Genomic DNA, 21,562 nt, shown 5'->3' with positions numbered 1-21,562 from the left:
TCTCATTCTAAGTTAAACCGCTCCTGTATCATTTCTGCCACAATGATGCCTTTTCCGAAATGGTTTGTGAACTGGCTGCCTGAAAGCTCCCAAAGCTTCCATACTTTCTCCGCCTTACTCTATATTTATGGGACTATAACTCTAATTGGCTGGGCAAACACGTGACAGAGCAAACAACGAAAGCTAGGAAAAATCATCTAAGGCAGAATGGCGACGACGACAATCGCAGGACTCGATATCCTTGTGCGTCACGCGACATTGGACGAGCGTTTGTTTGGCCTTGGCGAGGGGCGAAAGGCGAGGGGGTGTGGCGGCGAGAAGGGGGGTCCCAGGAGGACGCTGACGTCATGGTGACACTGGCCGGGGGCCGAACATTGACCGTGGTACATGGACAAATGCGCAACAAGATATGCTATCAAGCCGCCACAAAGGCCGGCAAAATCCGAGGTTACCGCAAACTACCGACTACACGCGACCATTTCAACTGGCGCCGATTGTGCTGACAATGCCACGCGCCGGGCATTAGAGGGTTAAGGATGGCGGGAGGAGTGGACTAACGCTAGGATCCAGGCCAACCTCAATAAAGTTATGCTTTGCCATGTAATCTGACCCGAAATCCCCCAAAATCCTCTCTCAGTTGTGTGTGGATGGCATACTTTTCGGGGCAACATGGAAAGCGCTTTGTTTTCCGCGCTTTTCCCAGCACTGGCCGTTGGCATAATTTGCACTTCATTTGCCAACTAAAACATACAAAAAGAAAATGTCTTAGCCTGCCAAGAACAAGGATAAGGATTCGTTCGTGGGCGGTGCCTCTGATTGCCGGGCGGCGATAGCACTGCGAAATGAGTTTTTCCCCTCACCATTTTACTGTTTATTTTCGTATGGCCGCCGCGTTTCGTCCTTGCGTATGTTTTGGCATAATTTCCAGCACAGTTTTTGTAATTAAATTTGCGCTAGATAAGAACAGATGCAAATGGGTGGGGTGCCAGATCCGCAGTTCCTTGAAACCGGCCTCATAATTGGCCATGTTGAGCAGCGCCTAATCTTGGATTCCGGCTGGAGTGTGTGTGTGACACTTGACTGTCAAAAGCTGTGCTACGTGACATTATTAGCAATGCAATCCTGCCGCAATATCGCTCAACATGGCTCCTTGGCGTGCTGCCGGCTACACAGCGTTCCAAAGGGCGTATGATTTATGACTATGACAGAACTAATGATGCCACATTCGTTAGATGCCAGGCGTGCGCCCAAGGCGAGAACACATCCAATGGCACAGGGAAATCTATTTATTTTTATATACGGTATTATATTATTATATATATAAAATGTTTGCCTAGCAAAGTTCAAATCTAATTTCGAGGCGTCACAGGCTATGACGTTTGCGGCCCACGCCAAAGATAGCCCCACGTTTGGCCAAAACAATCATAAAAGTCGCTTCCACTTCTACTTCTACTTTAAGTTCAATCTGGCATAAGGAAAGTAATTCCTTTGTCAAAACATGCCGTAAAGCACCCACTCCATGCACGCACTCCTGAATGATTAAACAGCGTATCCAAAGGTTCAGTGACGACATCAAACCCATCTACCGGTAAAAATCAGACATTACCAGTTTGAGGCTAGCACTGAGAGAATAAGTCTTCAAAAATTTGAAATAATTATTTAAGAGCAGTATGAGAAACTTAAATAGAATAATCTTTACTTTTACCCATCTAAATATAAAAAGTTAAATATTTACACTAATTTACAAAGACCTAACTATAAATGTAAATTCTTGATTGTATTTTAGAAAGGATACCATTAATCCCTTAGATAAAATGCCAATCTACCTTAAAATATTTCTCCGAGTTGAGAAGAATGCGTATCTGCGCTGGCATGTCGCCAAATGTGCGCCACATTTTGCGACGCGCTTGCCATTTGCCTACATTAGTCATGCGGCCCAAAAAAGACATGTGACGCTCGGGATGCCACCCACTGCCAGAAAGCCAGTAAGGAAGCCAGGAAGCCCCCGACTTACAAGCTTTTACTATACGGGGACGTCAGAGGATGGCGCTACTTTACAACTACACCGAATTCAGGGGGAGTTTTCCCATCCCCGCGATAGCAGTTTTCCACGCGGCTCGCAGATAGCGGCAAAGTCAAAACAAAAAGCTTTTCATTCATCAAAAGTAATCGGGCGATGGGTCAAGTGACGCGTGCAAGTGCGATGGGTATATGGTGGGAAAGGGACGCACTCTGCGTAGAGTTTGCGCCATTTGGTAGCTTGTGGAGCGATTTTTCGCCAATTTTGTGGCTGGCTCTTTGCTATTTTCGACACATTTCGCTCTGGCCAACTCAACGAAGCTTCTATTTCTGTGCACTGGCTGCTGAGATGCGGTTGTTGCTTTTTTCCCTTTTTTACTTTTTCACTTTTTGACTTCTTCAATTGCGCTTTGGGGTTCATTCATGAAATTTGACAAGCCGACTCGCGTTAACCAAACAAAGACGAATTTCGGGCTTTTCTTTCTTTTGTCATTTTAATTGCCCTGGGCTGGCTATATTTGGGTTGCCATTGAGCTCTCGTTGGGGGCTTGGAACAATAAACTGTAATTTATATGGCTTTAAACATTTTACGGATTTTTAATTACAAAGATTCAAAGATTTAAGGCGCTCAAAAATGGCGACACACTACTTCAAGTCCATCTTTTGTTTTTTTGCAGCATTAGCAGTGTTGGGGTGTATCTAGGTACTTGAACCTAGGTATGTACCTAGGTAATTTTTTTCGGTATCTTTTACCTTACCTAGGTAAAAAAATATTTGGCTACCTTTTACCTTACCTAGGTACGAATTTTCGTTTACCTTAAGTTTTAGCTATGTAAGGTATTTAGGTACTTCCATACGTGTATGTAAATATTGTGCATATTAGAAATAGCCCTGCTTCACAGCAATGCAATCGAAAACTTAGAAATATGATAGTTCCACCACTTACTCACAGAGGTCTTTATGGTAAGAATGCAAAAATATTTTCCGTTGGAATTTGGTATAATGCTAAATTAGCAATGCCGTTGCTACCTAAACAGTGCACTTTTGTCGATGACATTGGTTCCTAGAAAACGTCACAACAAATCTTAAAATGAGAAAAGAAGACGCAGAAAAAAGGAACTACCATTAATTTTAAATGGTACTTTCTTTTTACCGGACGGGAAGTGCAAACTGTGTGTGAACCAAACTATCAAATTTGATGAAAAGTCAACCGGCAACTTGCATAAACATCTGAAGGTAAGTGAACTGTGAAGTGAATTGATAAATTAATTTTCGCGCGAAAAAATGCATGTGCGTAGACATGCACATGTGCTTTTAAACATATGTATATACATATGTGATTATTCATACATTTATGTGGTGCAGTCATCAATGTGAATATGACCATATGTATGTATTTATGTATAGATTGTGCCTATTTCATTAAAACATTTAAACAATCATAGCATGAAGCAGTACGATTCCCGCAATTTTTTTAATGCACCTTCGAATTATTTGAGTATGTGAACAAGCACATATTTATGTATGCATCATATATGTATGAATATGTGCTTATTGGAGTGTATGTTTAAATGTAAATGTGCATATCTATGCACATGCATTTTTTCGCGCGAAAATTATTTTCCATAAGTTTAAATAATCTAAAAGTGCATTTTAATAAGAAATTGACGGATACATACATATGGTCATAATTTTATGGACATTGATGGGGTGGTCATTCTTTATTTTTATTTTTTTTTTTCCACCAAAAAGTGTAAAACTATTTTTTTTTATTAAACCACATTTTTATAAATATATGTATGACTAAGCACATAATAATGTTTAAATTAAACAAGTATAATGAAGACATTAAAACATTATGACACTTTTTTTTCAGAGGGTTCACCCGAACAGTTATTCTTCGTATGAAGCTTTGAAAGCGAAAAATTCAAAAATAGAAGTGAAAATTTCCGGTGATCTCAAAAAAAGAAACCAATGTGACTTATGTTTATATCTTTGTATCTCAGAAAAAGAAACTGATAATAAAAATTTCAAATTTAAAAAATTTTTAACTTGTATTTTTTACCTTTTACCTTTACCTAGGTACAGAAGAAATTGCATACCTTTTACCTTACCTAGGTACAAATATTTGCAACTACCTTTTACCTTACCTAGGTAAAAAAAATGGTACCTGTCTCAACACTGAGCATTAGATAAGATAAAATATTTGTTAGGGCTTTATCTTTATTAAATATTTAATAATATTTAATACATACCAAATTTCGTAAAGCTGTTCATAACTTAAAGCAATATTCTTAGTAAAGAAAACTGGAAAATATTAGTTTTTAAAATGTCATGCCAGAATCGAAAAAAAAAGTTGCAAATAAAAGTTTACGTTCAAAAATATTTTCCTCTATGAACTTTAATCAAATTATTTAATATTTAAATGGCATAAGCCATGCCTAACAATTTCATGTTTATCAATCTACATTGCTCATTTGCCCCAAAAGAAGTAAATTGTTATTTTATGGTGAATTGTTTTTTAAAACAAATCAACCATAATTCAAAATCTGGCGAATTCTCCTGCTCCATTTCTCCGCATCACTTTCCCTCTCTGCGAACAGCTGTGAGCTGGTGGCCCCAGCTCCGGAAAGCTTTCGTCAAGTTGGCCGAGTGCCAAGCTTTCCCGATGCGATCCACAGCAGCAGGAGCAACATCCTTGAACCAACGCATTGGAGTCCAAGGGGCTTTTCGCTTTAGTACGCGACGGTGACTCCGAGAGAACGGACACGAGGGCTGGAAAACGGCTAAATCAACGGGAAAATCTCACACACGCGCACTTACACACACAACTGCACACGGCTCTGTATATATATATATATATATATACACATATAAGTGAAGCGCCAAGTGCCAGTGTCCTAGAAATTAAGCAGAATATCGAGAATAAAACCAAATCAAAGGCGATAATGGAAAATTAAACAGGAAGGCCCTTGGATGAGGCCAAATGAAATGTGGCCAAAGGAAAAGTGCAAGTGAAAAGTGCCAGGAAGAAGCAAAAAATCACACACTCACCCACCAGTACACCAGCACACACACACGCACACAAAGGAAACGTCATATGCCAGAGGCATTGACAGGAGCTCCCGTGGAAAAGCATTTTGTGTATCCTATTTTGTGTGGCAGCGCCAAGAGAGCGTGTCCTTAGCCACAGTGGCCAACAACAACAGAAACAAAAACAAGCACTGCAATTACACCGTGTTGTTGCCATAATGATAGATTTCAAAACTAAATTGAGCAAATTATCGTACAGAACGTGCCTCGCTTCGAAAGTCTAAAAATAATCGCGCGTCGCCAGCTTGTCGAGGGCCCGAGTTTCTCGTTTCATTTCCCATCATCAGCCAAACGGCCAACGGGATGTCGAAGGGTCTAAAGTGCCGCAACTGACTTTAAATTATGCATGCACATTGATTTTCCAACCACTGCCCAGTTGCTGTTGCTGTCGTTATATCCCCATCATTGTCGCATGTTATCAGCGGAACTGGCGTCGTCGACGGCTTTGTTGAATGCGAGTTATCAGCGCAGCAGCAACGGCCCCACAAAAGGTAAGCATCCGTCTGTACCACGCGGCGTATGGGTAATGGCAAAGCACTTTATTGATTATGATAACGATGTTAATGAGTGCTCATCACACTAAGCAAGTGCTGAGAATAAAAAGGAAGCTATCGGGGATAAGCTTTATAAGCAGTCATAAAAAGAAAATCTTTTAAATAAGTAGGTACGGTTAACTTTTAAAGCTGATGCTCTTCAGCAATTCATTGACCCGCAAATCGAACTGTCAAGATTTTTGCACACGCAAAAGTCCTCATTCCATATTTAGGGTTGACTTAAATATATTACAAATTTAAATATCTCTATTGGGAATGTTGGCTTAAGTTCTTCTTTGAGTTTTCTAAAAGCTTCTACTTGTCATGCTTAAAATCTCTTCTTTATTAAAGCACAAAACTATCAAGTTTTATGCCTTTTCCCGATTTATGCTTCGCTCTCCATGTGTCTAGCATCTTTTCCAGCTGTTTCGTTCTTCTTCCTATGCCATAGTTTCAATCAAAATGTCATAAAATACATTTCATAACTCATTTACAGTGCTTATTAACACATACACAGAATGGGCGCTAACTCATTAACGCCCCCGGGTCATAAGCTATACGCAGTCCGCAGTCCTCGCCCCCATTTGCCGCCCCCATCCTCATCTCAAATGCTGCGTCATTGTTGGCACTACAACTGCTTTTAATCAGATTTCAATTATAATTCCATTTTACTGCACTAATGTCGTTTGGCGCCCACTGCCGGCTGCTGTGGCTCCCTGGAAATGGCCTCAATCTACCCACCGCCCAGCTGAAGACACCCACTTCGGGGTAATATCCCTTTGTGCAACAGGATTTTAAATGCAATTTATTGGCGCTGACAATGGCCAGTTGACTGCGCCCGAGGCGTTAAAATTTCCATTCAGAAGTGCCACCGGAAGAACGGTTATAAAATGTCAACAGCAATGCTAACCCAAAACAGTTGCCTTACATCCGGTATGCAACGCGCACGTGTCATTGTGTGGGTTTTGCTGACGTTTTTCTAACGATTTTACGACTTGATGTCATGCACTGTAGTCCTCCTTCGGTTTTCGCCAATTTTCTAACGGCACGCAACAAGAAGTCGAGCTTAAATTGACTTTATGGTCCGCATTCAACCATGCAATTGGCTTAATTATACAAATTGTTTGGCGGATTATAAATTACACTGCAGTTTGCATAACGAATGGAGTGAAATGGACATTTCCTAGAATGCTATTCAATAGTCCAGAAATAACTTACCGTGGAAGCACTTAGACTGGAAATTCTTAAGGACCATTAATTAAACAAGAAAGAAAGCAAACTTCGGCAAGCCGAAGTTCATATACCCTTGCAGCTATTGCAAGAATTAAACATTTTTGAAAACATTAAAATTATGATTTACTTTCGTATATGTTTAAAAACATTGAAGCTATGATGATTTGCAGCTCAATTATTTGATAGTTATTTTATATATTTTTATTATTTCTAAGGGAGCTATATGATATAGACGTCCGATTTTGATAAAATTTAAACCATAATTCTGAAATATTTAACCATTGCTATATGTCGAAGAACTAAACAAAAAATTAAAAAACAGAAAAGTTATAATTTTTTTCATTTATTTTTCCGATTGTTCCTATGAGAGCTATATGATATAGTCGTCCGACTTTGATGAAATTTAAACCGTAAATCGGAAATATTTAACCATTACTAAATGTCGAAGAACCAAACAAAAAAATAAAAAACAGAAAAGTTATAATTTTTTTTCATTTATTTTTCCGATTGTTCCTATGGGAGCTATATGCTATAGTCGTCCGATCCGGCTCGTTCCGACTTATATACTACCTGCAATAGAAAGACAACTTTTGGGAAAGTTTCATGCAGATAGCTTTAAAACTGAGAGACTAGTTTGCATATAAACGGACGGACAGACGGACAGACGGACGGACAGACGGACGGACAGACGGACAGACGGACATGGCTAGATCGACTCGCCTAGTGATGCTGATCAAGAATATATATACTTTATAGGGTCGGAGATGTCTCCTTCACTGCGTTGCAAACTTCTGACTGAAATTATAATACCCTCTGCAAGGGTATAAAAACAGCCTTGATATTTGTTATTAAGACTCTTCAAGAATTTTGTTTGTATATATATATAAAAATAAATGAAACTAATTTAAATAACACCAAATAAAATTGCGTTTGTTCCTATTGGAGCTTTTTGATATAGGTTTCCGAGATCAATAAGATTTAAGTCGTAATTCTGAAACATTAAACTATTACTGCATCTCAAAGAACTTAAAACAAGAAAAGAAGCAACTTTCGGCAAGGCGAAATTTATTTATACATGCAGCTATTCCAAAAAATTATTCTTTTTCCAGTTAACAAAGCTTAATTCTGAATTATTAAACCAAAAAATAGAGAAGCTAAATTTTTATACCCTTGCAGAGGGTATTATAATTTCAGTCAGAAGTTTGCAACGCAGTGAAGGAGACATCTCCGACCCTATAAAGTATATATATTCTTGATCAGCATCACTAGGCGAGTCGATCTAGCCATGTCCGTCTGTCCGTCTGTCCGTCTGTCCGTCCGTCTGTCCGTCCGTCTGTCCGTCTGTCCGTCCGTTTATATGCAAACTAGTCTCTCAGTTTTAAAGCTATCTGCATGAAACTTTCCCAAAAGTTGTCTTTCTATTGCAGGTAGTATATAAGTCGGAACGAGCCGGATCGGACGACTATAGCATATAGCTCCCATAGGAACAATCGGAAAAATAAATGAAAAAAAATTATAACTTTGCTGTTTTTTAATTTTTTGTTTAGTTCTTCGACATATAGCAATAGTTATATATTTCAGAATTATGGTTTAAATTTCATCAAAATCGGACGACTATAGCATATAGCCCCCATAGGAACAATCGGAAAAATAATTGAAAAAAATTATAACTTTGCTGTTTTTTAATTTTTTGTTTTGTTCTTCGACATAAAGCAATGGTTAAATATTTCAGAATTATGGTAAAAATTTCATCAAAATCGGACGACTATAGCATATAGCTCCCATAGGAACAATCGGAAAAATAAATGAAAAAAAATTATAACTTTTCTGTTTTTTAATTTTTTGTTTAATTCTTCGACATTTAGTAATGGTTAAATATTTTCGATTTACGGTTTAAATTTCATCAAAGTCGGACGACTATATCATATAGCTCCCATAGGAACAATCGGAGAAATAAATGAAAAAAAATTATAACTTTTCTGTTTTTTAATTTTTTGTTTAGTTCTTCGACATTTAGTAATGGTTAAATATTTCCAATTTACGGTTTAAGTTTCATCAAAGTCGGACGACTATATCATATAGCTCCCATAGGAACAATAAAAATATATAAAATAACTATCAAATAATTGAGCTGCAAATCATCATAGCTTCAATGTTTTTAAACTTATACGCAAGTAAATTATAATTTTAATGTTTTCAAAAATGTTTAATTATTGCAATAGCTGCAAGGGTATATGAACTTCGGCTTGCCGAAGTTTGCTTTCTTTCTTGTTTTCATATATTTTTGTATATGTTATATAAACAAAAAAATACGCTGTTTTTCCTTTTTTTTAATATTCTTTAAAATTTTTACGGTTCTAATTCAGATAATAAATAATATTAAAATTAGTTTGTTTTTAAATTTGAGTTCCTATATTTAAGCAACTTTGTTTAAAAGTCAAATATGCATTATCTTCAACTGTTTAGCCCGCAATTAAAGACAGCTAGAAAAAATGTTAAGTTTTTTGCTTGACTGATATGTTTCCGTACTTCCTTTATATTCACTTCAATTTAGCTGAAAGATTTGAACGCAACTTGTTAACATGGAATTAAGATATTGACACAAAACTCGTGTAAAGCCCCGTTTCTGACTTCCTTCTTCTATTTTTATATCTTTTGCAGATGAAGTGTGCCCCTCGACAACAAGTGACAAGTGCTACACAACGACAGGAGCAAAATCAGGAGCAGCGCCAGCAATTGCAACAGCAGCAGCCACAATGACCAAGCAATTGACAACGGCAACTGCAACGAATGCGGCATCGGGAATAGGGCAGCCGGGTGATTTGGCGCCCACAGTGATATCCCCGACCGCAGCCACGACACTCGAGACAGGATCAAGTGGAAGAGCAGGTGGCACCACCACCACCATCTCGCCTGTCAGCGAAACTACAAAGACTGTGGCACAGTCCGCCAAACCGGCGGCTGAGGAGAAGCCCTCGAGTAGCGATGCCAGTGGCAGATCGGCGGCTCTGGAGCGTGCCTACGTGCACGATGTTTACGAGAACTGCGAGGAGCCCACCGGACCTGTTCGTCCTCGGATGGCCCACTTCCTCAGCGGCCTCGATCCCGGATCCGTGGTCTGCGACGTGGGTTGCGGCAGCGGAAGGTATCTCACCCAGTGCAATCCGGCCATCTGCACCATCGGCGTAGAGCGCTGCTATCGCCTGAGCAAAGTAGCCCACCAAAAGGGCGGCGAGGTGAGTTTCTTATCCCCGGCCCCATTAAAGCTACACTCTCGCTTATGGTTAACCCATAATATAAGGACTGCTTGATGAAGCATACAGGTGTCTAAGAAAAATCTTGGTACCCCTTTATGGAAACGTAAATATTGTTAGTTTTATTAATCTATATGGCTAAGTAATCAAAAAAAAAGCAAATATTTCGATTAGGCACTTAAAAACATATTAGCAGACTTATTTTTCATAATCGGAACAAGCGGATGAAATTAAAGGCTATTTCACAAATACGTAACGTATTTAATATTATTTATTCCTTACTGTGACTTTAAGACATGAACATGACAAATCGCTATTATTTAACATTGGTTTTTAAATATCCATATTAAAAAAAAGAGGAAAAAACAAAGGGAAGAAGGGATTGAGATTACTTGGTTCAAAGTTGCCGCGTATGTTCTTGATTAGCTGAATGTGCGAAATGAGCTTCGCATGAACACATCAAGTTTGTGTGCAATCTAATTGCAGCCTGCTAATTGCATGTATTTGGTGCGGTCGTGTAGCTTGGAGTTCTCTTGGCCATGCAATTGACCCATTTTCTATTTTCCATTTTCCGCTAACAAGTCGCACAGGGAGCAGCAGATTGCATCGGGGAAAGTGTGGGGCCGCTTAACATTCGCTGTATTCAAATGTTAGTTGCTCCACTTAAGTTGGCCATTTGCAAAACGCATAAATTATGCTTATCATTGGAAATTATTTGCACATGTTCCGCTCGACGTTTGCAATGGCAGTTTTTAATGCCTCATAATTGCAATGGTCTACAACGGTGTCGTAAAACGAGTCGTTTGGGGAGCCAGCCAACGAGCCAAATCCCATAAACTGCAGATGACGGGCAGACAAAGAAGATGCATAATCGCCAAATGCATTTAATGCACTTCGAGTGGCAGCAGCATTTGCTTACTGTTTGGAAATTCAGCACTCTGCATAACATTTTAAACGAAATCACGAGGATGCATTTTTCATGAGAAATTCATTTAGACAATTCATTAAAATATTCATGTCAGAGCCACTAAACGGAATAATAAATAATTCAGCATAATATAATATGAATCCCTAAATAGAAAGTAAATTTGTGGAATTGACTGGCTGGCAGGGATAAATAAAACAACTTTCAGTTACCTTTTTATTGTTTTTATACCCTTGCAGAGGGTATTATAATTTCAGTCAGAAGTTTGCAACGCAGTGAAGGAGACATCTCCGACCCTATAAAGTATATATATTCTTGATCAGCATCACTAGGCGAGTCGATCTAGCCATGTCCGTCTGTCCGTCCGTCTGTCCGTCTGTCCGTCTGTCCGTCCGTTTATATGCAAACTAGTCTCTCAGTTTTAAAGCTATCTGCATGAAACTTTCCCAAAAGTTGTCTTTCTATTGCAGGTAGTATATAAGTCGGAACGAGCCGGATCGGACGACTATAGCATATAGCTCCCATAGGAACAATCGGAAAAATAAATGAAAAAAAATTATAACTTTGCTGTTTTTTAATTTTTTGTTTAGTTCTTCGACATATAGCAATGGTTAAATATTTCAGAATTATGGTAAAAATTTCATCAAAATCGGACGACTATAGCATATAGCTCCCATAGGAACAATCGGAAAAATAAATGAAAAAAAATTATAACTTTTCTGTTTTTTAATTTTTTGTTTAATTCTTCGACATTTAGTAATGGTTAAATATTTCCAATTTACGGTTTAAGTTTCATCAAAGTCGGACGACTATATCATATAGCTCCCATAGGAACAATAAAAATATATAAAATAACTATCAAATAATTGAGCTGCAAATCATCATAGCTTCAATGTTTTTAAACTTATACGCAAGTAAATTATAATTTTAATGTTTTCAAAAATGTTTAATTCTTGCAATAGCTGCAAGGGTATATGAACTTCGGCTTGCCGAAGTTTGCTTTCTTTCTTGTTTTTATATATTTTTTTTTGTGTTAGTTAAACTCTCTGCAAAATTGTAGTATTTAGAAAGCGGTGTTAATACTTAGCCTGTGTTAATGTTCAAAGGGTAAAAGCCATGCCTCGCACTTCTGGGCACAATTAAGTGATACGCTCGACTATGTCATAATGAACATGAAGTACAGCGCACTTAGTTTTTTCCTCGAACAATATTCCCCCAACAATGACACAACTGTGTTGCATAGTTTTCCCCATTTTCCTTTGTCGCGCTGTTGCTGCTGGCAACCCCCTACATTTTCTTTTTACAAGGAACAACAATAAATTGCGATCCCCCCGACCGACTATGCTATATAAGAGTAGTTATTCAGCGGCATGGCTGCCTGAGGTATGCAATACTTTTTGCCATAATCTATTACTAACGCCCCGCGCTTATTTATGGTGCCATTTCCAGGCGGCCGACAACCATTTCCCGAGAAGTGGAAAATGCCCTGCCCGGAGTTTTCATTTCCCAACCCGCCGTAGTAATCGACAACACGCATTCTTCGCATTTAAATTGCTTTTGCGTGGAATTGACAGCAAGGTTGCAGCAGCAGCTGCTGCACTTCGCCCTTCGAGTATTGTAAGCGGCTTAATTTATTTAATAACATGCCACATTACCGGACAGGAGCTTAGTGCCTCCAATTATTTGCCGGCGAGTCCTTGACCCTTTACCAACGGCTTGTCGCTGATTGTCCGCATGGGTTTCTAATTACTTTTCCCGATAGTTTGCATAGCAAAGCGGATTCGATCGGTATTTCGTTCTATTTACCTAATGTGTTTAATATAAACTCGGCTGTAAATGCAGAAAGTGCGCACGTGACATGCAAGCAAATGCAAGTATTGCTGCGGAATGGCAAACTTTATGCAAAACCAATTTAACTTGGTCTGGACACAAAGTTGCAAATTTGATTCCTGCAGCTCGTGCATGGCCTGATTTTCAATAATTTTGTAAAGCAATAAAACCGGCAAAGTGGAGCAGTCAAACACGAGCACCCGAAAAAGCACACTACCAGCGAGATATCCTCGTAAATCTTAGTCCACCCCGAAAATGGCGCATTCAAATGGGCAACAGGAACGCAGAAACATAAAAAGTGAAACTCAATAATGGCAGGTGCAGAGAGCTGGTTTCTGGGCCAGGTAAAACCTGCAAATTGTTGAGTTTTTCAACAGGCCTGAGGCTCCGTTCTTGACTAAAGCGACATTTAAATAAGCCGCAAAGAGACACTGCATGGCATGGGAATATATATTTTTCTTACAACCCAGAATACCGCCTGACTTTTCGTACTTTTGAGGCTGCGCTTTGTCCTCCGTCGCGTGCAACGTGGCGTATGCGTAACGAGTTTTATTTTATCTGACACTTTTCGGCAGAAAACCTGTGCATCACTAAAATGTGTATAGTATGCACTACATATTAATTTAGTATACTAGTTTTACTATCTTGCCATCATTAATGAACCAATTTTAATTTCGTTAAAGACCTACTGGCTTCCTAAAATTCTCTTTTCATATTTGGGTTTCGGTTTGTACAAGGGCCACAAGAAGAAATGCCACAACTTCTAGATAGACCTTCGTGAATAATCGATTTGGTGCTGTTTCCAATGAGCAAATTTTCAAAAAACAGTTGCTAATTAAATGGAACTAATGCCAATACACCAATTGTCAATCGTTTGTTTTAATACGCATAAAATATGTATAGGGTATGACCCGCCTGTCTTTTCACCTTTCTAAGACTTTGCGTTGCACTTTGGCCTCATTAGCGTGCAACGTGGCGTATGCGCAAAGTGTTTCACTTTCACCTAACACTCTCCGCCTGGAAACCATGTCAACATAAATTTCAAAGGCGTCATGTGCCCGACCCGCGTGACATTACACATATCACACACTCACAAAAGTCCCGCATGTGAAAAATGGCAACTGCTATAAATACGATTTGTAAAGAGCGCTGGAAAAAAGCAAGGCGAATAGAGGAAAACTGTCAGCAAACGCATTCATCGCATCGTGGACATCGAAAGGAGAAACTAAAGAGCAGAGGATATAGAATGGGTGGGGGATCAAATGAATGAATGGTTCTGCATTGCCGTGCATTAAAAGTCATGCCCATAAAAAGGAAACAAAAGCTTGCTTACCTAAAATGCATGAGATTCTGTTTGTTTGCATGGGACCATTCACGACGGGAAAACAATGGTTTTCAATTTCTTCTAAAATAATGCAAAATCTTGAGCCCCCAATTGTTGCTTACTCTCTTACGACTAAGTGGAATTTATAGGCCTTAAAATAAATAAAGAAAACTTAAAACTTCATAAACCCATATAACCATTACCTAATAAGTAAGTGTAGTAGCGAGTTTTGTATTCTTAGATCTATTAGTTATTATTTTGATAAAAATAGTTTAATTTTTTCTTGCCAAAACTAAAATTTAATTATGTCAATGCACATCGAAAGCTGGCAGGCCGAAAAACACTTATGTTAGTTGATATTTGCTGAAGACTTTCAGCTTATAATGGCTCAGTCTGAATTTCTCTCAGGTGGGCAGCACGAGAAGCTCAAAATCTCAGGGCGAAGTGTATGGCTTGGTGGGTCAAGGATTTTTATTTCTGCAGGCAAACACACACTTAGAGATACGGATTGCGCAAATACACAGATATTAGTTGAGAGGGAAGCGGAAATTGGGAATTGCAGCAAAAAAAACTGTCATTTTACATGGCAGAAACACAATTTTCAACTTGGCATTTGAACGCCAAAGTAAATTTGATTCTGCAAGCGAGAGTTGAGAACTATTTCCTGGAGAATGATAGATTTATATTGACTAGGAATTGCATTTCCTGGAACAGCTTGAATCGATATTAAATTTCTCCATTGACAAGCTGTGCCATTTGTCATCTATATATTGGACGAATGGAATACACCTTTGCTTGCTTAACTCCCTTTATCGCAGCTATGGTAATCGACACCATCAGCTCTGGCCATGACACAAAAATGAATATAAATGGTGTGCATACAAAGACCGTAGTTTTGGCCACATTGTGTTAGGTCAGTTGTGGCCAAGTTGATAACTTTCGAACAGGACAGGACCCCAGCGTATATAGGAATGACAAATGGATGAAGCCCACTTCCAAGCAGCCAACCAAACCGATAACTTTGTTTTTTACCAGCACGGAAAAGTTACTAATTGCAAAATGATGTAGCCAACCGAAAGGGATAACGGATTATTCAATCATCCTGCATCGCTTTGATATGGAAATTCATTTTGTGCAATCCATCCTCAATGCTGAACTTTTCTTGAAGGCAATTGATGGTTCTGTCCAGGGCTTGAAATTGCTTTCTCTTCTTTTACTTGCCCCAGCAGCCACTATTTCAATTGCATACTTTTGCAGGCAGGACCCAAGGGAGATTTCCGGCAAAGACTCGATGTCAGCGACAGGAGCACGAAGTCGGCATTTCTGACCCCACAAATAGACTCCTGCGACGACTTATCTTTGACACAGCTTAATTGGCACTGCTTCCCCGGGGATCGCTGGTTGGCTGCGATTGCAGTGAGCTAGACTTTGGGACCTTGGGAAATTATTAATAAATCATTTTTTTTTTAATAAGCCAATTTCTTAATTTTGAACAATTTATTTGAATGTAATTTCACTAATAGTTCAGATTTGTCAAGAGCTAAAAACAATATCTCTCAGATCCTATATATAGCTGTCTTTAAACTCCTAATAAAATCTTTTCCCATGTCAAAATGTATACGTTATTTTAAAGGGCATAAAGTAATTCAATTTAACAAGATTTCTTAAAAATATATAGTTATATAAAAAAATATGGATAATTTTTTTTCTTAAATACATCACGAAACTAAATAAAGGTTCTTCTATATAGTTTGTTTTAAGTTCCTACTAAAATGTCTACCAATATTCAATATTTTTTAGGATATAGGGTATTTTAATTAATTTGGATTATATATTTATAATAAAATGGTATTTTACCCATCCTAAATAGGGCTGAATATAAATGAACTTGTATATTAAAACATTTATTTTATTACTTATTAATTTACCTTAATTTATATTCTCACAGGTGGCCCTGTGCGACAATCTGGAACTGCCGTTCCGGGACGACAGTTTCGATGCGGTCTTGTCGCTGGCGGTGGTGCACCACTTTGCCACCACGGAGCGACGTGTCCAGGCGCTTAGGGAGCTGGCCAGGATCCTGAGGATCGGCGGCCGGGTGGTGATCACTGTGTGGGCGCTGGAGCAGCGACATCGGCGCTTTGAGTCGCAGGACGTGCTGATCCCTTGGCAGCCGCCCAAGAATCGGAACTATTCTTACTCGGATGAGGAGGACGATGACAACTTTCAGCCGCCCTACCACGCCTACACCGAGGACTCGACGAACTCCAGTCGATCGGCTGGGGATGGGGATAGCTCCAGCCTCAGTTCATCCTCGCCGGGCGAGTCCTGCTACAGCTTCGTTCGCCGGGCCATTCAGGTATTAGCAATCTGTCCTTTTCTATTTCTAAAACTTGTTAAATTATAAATTACGGAAACAGAAACTGGCCCGTGGACGTCGGCATGCGTGGTTCATGGATTCGTGGTCCTCGAAGGACACCAAGAACGACAGCAGTTTGGACTACGAGGACGCCAAGGACCTGCCCATCGAGCTGCGTCGCCTGGAGGACTTCGAAGACTTTCCCGACCCACCACTATCAGCTGGTCTCAAGTCCCGCAGCTTGGGCAGTATCCTGCAGCCACCGCCCCGCCAGATTGTCCGCTCCCGCTCCAGTGTTCCCAGTCTGGGAGGTCCTTTGATTCCCGGCGACTCGAAGGCCAGTGCGGCGGCTCTGTTACTCAATGCCCCCGAGGGTCAACAGCTTCAGTTGCAACTGCAGATGAATGGAAGGCATTCACCCACCACCACGGCCAGTGCTGGGAACACCTTGAGCCGCCGGCCCAAGCTCATCAAGCAGAAGCAGTCCTTGTGCGACGATGACGTCGCCACGCCTCCCGCCCCCGAGTCCTTCCAGATGGTGAGTACCTTGAATGGATCCAATGGCGGTGTGATCAGCAGCTTGTACACGAGGAGTGGCTGCTATGCTGGGAACTTTCACCAGCATGCCTCGTCCTCGTCGACGGCCACGTCCTCTTCGGGAGATCCTGGTGAGGGAGCTGGAGGAGCATGTTCGGTAGGAGCATCTGGAGGGCCCACCTTCCTGCGCAAACAGAGCTCGCTCAACGAGGATCTGATGGCTTGCAATCGCCTGAGGGAAAAGGAAAGGGTGCGCAAGCGCATCCAAAAACAGACCTCCCTGAACGAAGCCTTCCTGTGTCGATCGGCCCTGTTCTCCAAACGGCTTCAAGTGATCCGCGAGGGCTTCACCACCAAGATCAAGAGCTCGACGGGCAGCCTGGAAAGGGTGACGAAGACGGGCATAAGCAAGCTGATCCAAAACATAAAGAGTGGACCGCAGGCGCAGCCAAATCCGGTCCAGAATCCCGCTCAAACGGACAAAAGCCCCACGCTGAATAACAACAATAAGCAGGGATCGTCGGCGTTGGGTCATCAGCACCATCATCACCACCACCACCACCCGGTTCACCATCTGTCCCACTTGATACTGCCTGCATCGTCGACTGCGGGACCAGTGACGTACTGCAGCACCGTGGAGTGCACAATGGGCAGCCTGTGCCACTGCAGCCAGTACCAGCAGGAGTGTCCCGCCTGCGCGGACGGCGGTCAGGGCGACAAGGCCCGGCGGCACTCGCGGGAGTCCGGCTCGGACTCCTCCAAGGACAGCAGCCTGCAGTCGGACACCAGCATCGAGTCCGAGGACAGCTTCGCCTCGGTCATATTCATACCCAAGCCGGAGCAGCATCAGCAGCAGTTGAACTACCAGCAGCAGCACCAGAACTCCAACTCCAGTTCGAGCAACTCCTCGTCGAGCAACGGTCAGCGGGCTCAGGGTGCCGCTGGCCGGGATCAGGGAGTGAATGCCGGCTCTCGACTGCCACCCACCACCCACTCAGTGCCAACGTCGCCGCTCATCATGCCCTGCCCTCCCACTCCGGCCCATTCGCCGGCTGCCATTCAGGGCACGGTGACCTCCCCGCCGCAGTCCACGTCGGCTGTTTCCGCGGCCATGGCCATCCTGACCCCACCCTCGAAGCCAGCTCGCTTCAGCTTCGATGAGGCCCACATCAAGCAGCAGAAGGAGCAGCAGAAGGAGCAGCAAATGGACCTCCACAAGGAGCCGACCAGGGAGAAGAGAGAGCCACCAAGGGAGCCGCTCAAGGAGTCGCCACCTGTGCGCCGGATCACCCGCCAGGCCATCAGAGATCTGCCACCCATTCCCAAGTTCCGGAAACAGCAATCGCTGCAGCTGCAGCGTCAGAGTTTTCCCATCGTGCGGAGAGCTTCGGGCTCGGGGGTCTCCACTTCGGCCTCCTCCTCATCGCTGGCCAGTAAACTGCTCTCCTTGGAGCTCTTCAATCCGGCCACCGATGATCTGGACAGCGATTCCAGTGAACCCTCCTCGCCCGACTCCATAGACAGTGTGATTAGCGCTCCCAGGCTGGCCAAGGCGCCATCGGGAAGTGACGAGGGAGGAACGGCCTCCGCGAACTCAAACTCGAACTCCAACTCCGCCTCCCAGGACGAGGGAGAGCCCAGTTTGGCGCAGATGATCAGCCGGCAGCAGGAGCAGTACCACAAGGGAGAGCTGCAGATCAATAACTCGCGATCCCAGGCCGAAGACGATATAATACTGAATGCGGCCAGTGCCACTCTGCTGCCCGAAAAGAGAGAGGCCACGCAGAAGCAGGATTGTGCGGAGTTCGCGGAGCAACTGACGGCCCAACTGCAGCGGGAACTGGAGGACAAGAGCAGCCGCACCGAATGCCGATATCTGGACGGCATCGGAATGGGCGATCTTTCCGAGTTCTTGGGCGGCGGCAAGAAGCGCTCCAATGGCGACCTCAGTACTTTTCGTGATGAGCTCAGGGAACGTCGTCTGATGTTGGCCAATCTTTCCACGCAGCCGAGTCTCCAGCAATCGCCGGTCAGCTCATCCACCTCATCGCTGTCCTCGCAAACGCGCAGCTTCACCATCCAGGAAGAGGACGGTGAGGAGGAGGAGGAGAACGAGTCCAGCTATTCGCTGGGCGTTTACGAGCACTGCAAGATCTCGAAGTTTAGCTACAAGAGGAATCGCCACTACCAGCTCAATCCGGAGACAGCCTACCTCCTGCAGGACGATGGCGATAGTGATGTGCGCGACGACGAGGACGATGTCATACCCGAGGAGGAGGAGCTGGAGGAGCAGGACGAGGATGCGGAGGCAGAGGCCCTGGAAGCCCGAGGCGGTGACCAGCTGGGCGAGGGCATGGCCGATTACGGCCAACGCAGGCGCAACATGGCCGCCCTGAAGGTCCAACCACCGGCGAGTCAGCAACAGCAGCCCAAACAGGAGCCAAGCCAAACGGCGAACCTCCAACAGCGACCCTCCAACGAATCCCTGGAGCACTCGAACAGCTCCACCAACTCCCTGGACAGCCCCTCGCAGGGAGGAGCCAGTACCCACCATCGCTACTACCATGTGTTCCGCGAGGGCGAACTGGATGCCCTAATCAACCACCATGTGGCCAGTCTGCACATCGTTAGCTCCTACTACGAACGGGCCAGCTGGTGTGTGGTGGCCGAAAAGGTCCAGGTCTGGACCATCTAAGCACCCCATTCTTAAAAAAGCGGATTCGAAATAAACGAAATGTTTATGTTCTGGGATCGAAATATAAATACCCAAGGTAGATAGCCAGAAGATAGGGTTCTTTGTATTTGTTTTTATAAAAGAGCTATGTTTAATACGTTTTAAAAAATTATTTCAATAGACCTAATGTTGACTTAAATTGTACTGTAAGACCACACTGCCAACTTTTGAAAAGTGTGGCCAACTTTAAATAAGCTTAATTTCAAATTCTTAGATATTTTATTTATATTATATTACATATTCGTTCTAAATGAAGAACCCATCAACCCGTTTCCATTTGAATCCCTGCTCCAAAACGAATGCCCATTCCTAGCTGTAGTCTATAATCTGATGCCCCCAAAGGAATTGTTAAATTTAGTCTATTACTCTAGTCGGCTGCTGAATTGGGGGGGGCGGGAAACCCGTCCTCCGGTTCAGCAGTAATTTATTGTTAGCAGGCCTGCTCAAGGAAGCGAACGCAGGATTACACTGCATTGAAATTCAATTTCAAAGGGAAACCGTAGCTATAAGATCTAAACAAACCGAATCGAATACGAGAACGATAACGAAACAACGCAGGCTTAATACAAATCTTACTAGTTTTACGAGCATATTCTATATACAACGAGCATCAGTTTGTATCTAGCGCTTTCTTCAGACTAAGTTTCAAGCACCTGTGTAGCTATCATTTTGAAGCGAATAACCATTAAACGTCCATTAAAACAAATTAATCTAAACCACTTATCCATTACAGGATATACAGCTAGATAAAGTAATATAGCAAACTCATATACACACTCCTTTGCGCTGCAAAGAAGACCCCTCGAACAAACGTATATCAATAACTGCATTTAAATCTATGAGAAAACCATTATTATACCAAAATCAAAACAATATACAAATTTACTAAACAAGCTCACAAACAATTTTCCACATATATTTTTCACCTGTTTAAGTGCACTATTTGATTTCCATCTATTATATAAAGTATCTAACTCACTTCCCAAAAATGGCCAATAAACACGATTGTAACATAAGCCTATGCCTAAACTTAAATTTTTTGTCAACATAGGAAACGGTTATTTAAAAAATAACGCAAAACATTTTCAATAAAAACAAATATATCTATATGCGACTGTACATGTGTTTTTTAGCTAGCTAAACTTACTTTATACCGTAAAATAATAGAACAATTAAATAAATATTAACTAAAGTTGGAGACAACACTAAATCACTACAGATAGAATTCAATTTGGACCTACTACTGCTTGAAATGCTGAAACATTATAAATATTAGGTATTGCTGGACAATGTACTTATAATTTGCACAGATTCCACCAAGCACACATTCAAAGGAAAAACCAGAACCCCAACTAAGACAGAGCAAATATTCAATATCGATAATTTGTAATGCATTAACAACAAAATTAAATAAACTAATAATAACTACTAAACTGTTTTAATTTTTTGGGGTCGTCCAATTTTGTCAAAGTAAAAAAAATTACTTCAAAAAAAGTTACCAAAAACCTGCAGTCCTAAGTCCATTACTTTTCTTACAGACATCGCATTCCAAAGTGTGATATCTTTAAAAACTTGTTGCTAAGGTCTTAAAATATCTGCAACAAAATCTAGGTTTGTAATTTCGGGTCGATTTTTGTCATTTTTATGATGTAAGCTCTTTCTAAATTTCCGAAATATGACTGCTGAAAAGTGACCAAAAACCTATAGTTCAAAGTCCATTA

General features: G+C 41.6%; 1 protein-coding gene and 1 long non-coding RNA gene across 4 annotated transcripts; both read left to right on the top strand.

Moving 5' to 3' along the window:
• Positions 1–2,738: 2,738 nt before the first annotated feature.
• Positions 2,739–4,063, top strand: LOC121467587. Of its 3 annotated transcripts, none has more exons than XR_005977646.1 (3): positions 2,739–2,982; positions 3,057–3,255; positions 3,896–4,063. It is a non-coding gene; the product is annotated as an uncharacterized LOC121467587 (long non-coding RNA). The 3 variants fall into 3 exon arrangements; XR_005977647.1 differs by having other exon boundaries at positions 3,034–3,255; XR_005977645.1 differs by having other exon boundaries at positions 2,739–3,255.
• A 716-nt stretch (positions 4,064–4,779) lies between these two features.
• Positions 4,780–21,235, top strand: LOC108147297. The gene is made up of 4 exons (XM_017273719.2): positions 4,780–5,603; positions 9,540–10,114; positions 16,160–16,570; positions 16,632–21,235. Exons 1-4 carry the CDS (start codon positions 5,459–5,461, stop codon positions 19,800–19,802), a joined length of 4,302 nt encoding a protein of 1,433 aa, XP_017129208.1. The 5' UTR covers positions 4,780–5,458; the 3' UTR covers positions 19,803–21,235.
• The last annotated feature ends 327 nt before the right edge of the window (positions 21,236–21,562 follow it).

The sequence above is a fragment of the Drosophila elegans genome, unplaced genomic scaffold, assembly GCF_018152505.1.
Source record: "Drosophila elegans isolate 14027-0461.03 unplaced genomic scaffold, ASM1815250v1 contig_476, whole genome shotgun sequence".
In the NCBI taxonomy this organism is placed as follows: Eukaryota; Metazoa; Arthropoda; class Insecta; order Diptera; family Drosophilidae; genus Drosophila; species Drosophila elegans.
This window is presented reverse-complemented; position numbering and strand designations above follow the sequence as displayed.

Excerpts from the sequence above, each read along its gene's own strand:
- LOC108147297 (XM_017273719.2), top strand. The coding sequence starts at position 5,459 with ATGCACATTGATTTTCCAACCACTGCCCAGTTGCTGTTGCTGTCGTTA. Across the intron at positions 10,115-16,159 it reads CCCACCAAAAGGGCGGCGAG|GTGGCCCTGTGCGACAATCT; the intron begins GTGAGTTTCTTA and ends ATATTCTCACAG. Across the intron at positions 16,571-16,631 it reads TCGTTCGCCGGGCCATTCAG|AAACTGGCCCGTGGACGTCG; the intron begins GTATTAGCAATC and ends TTACGGAAACAG.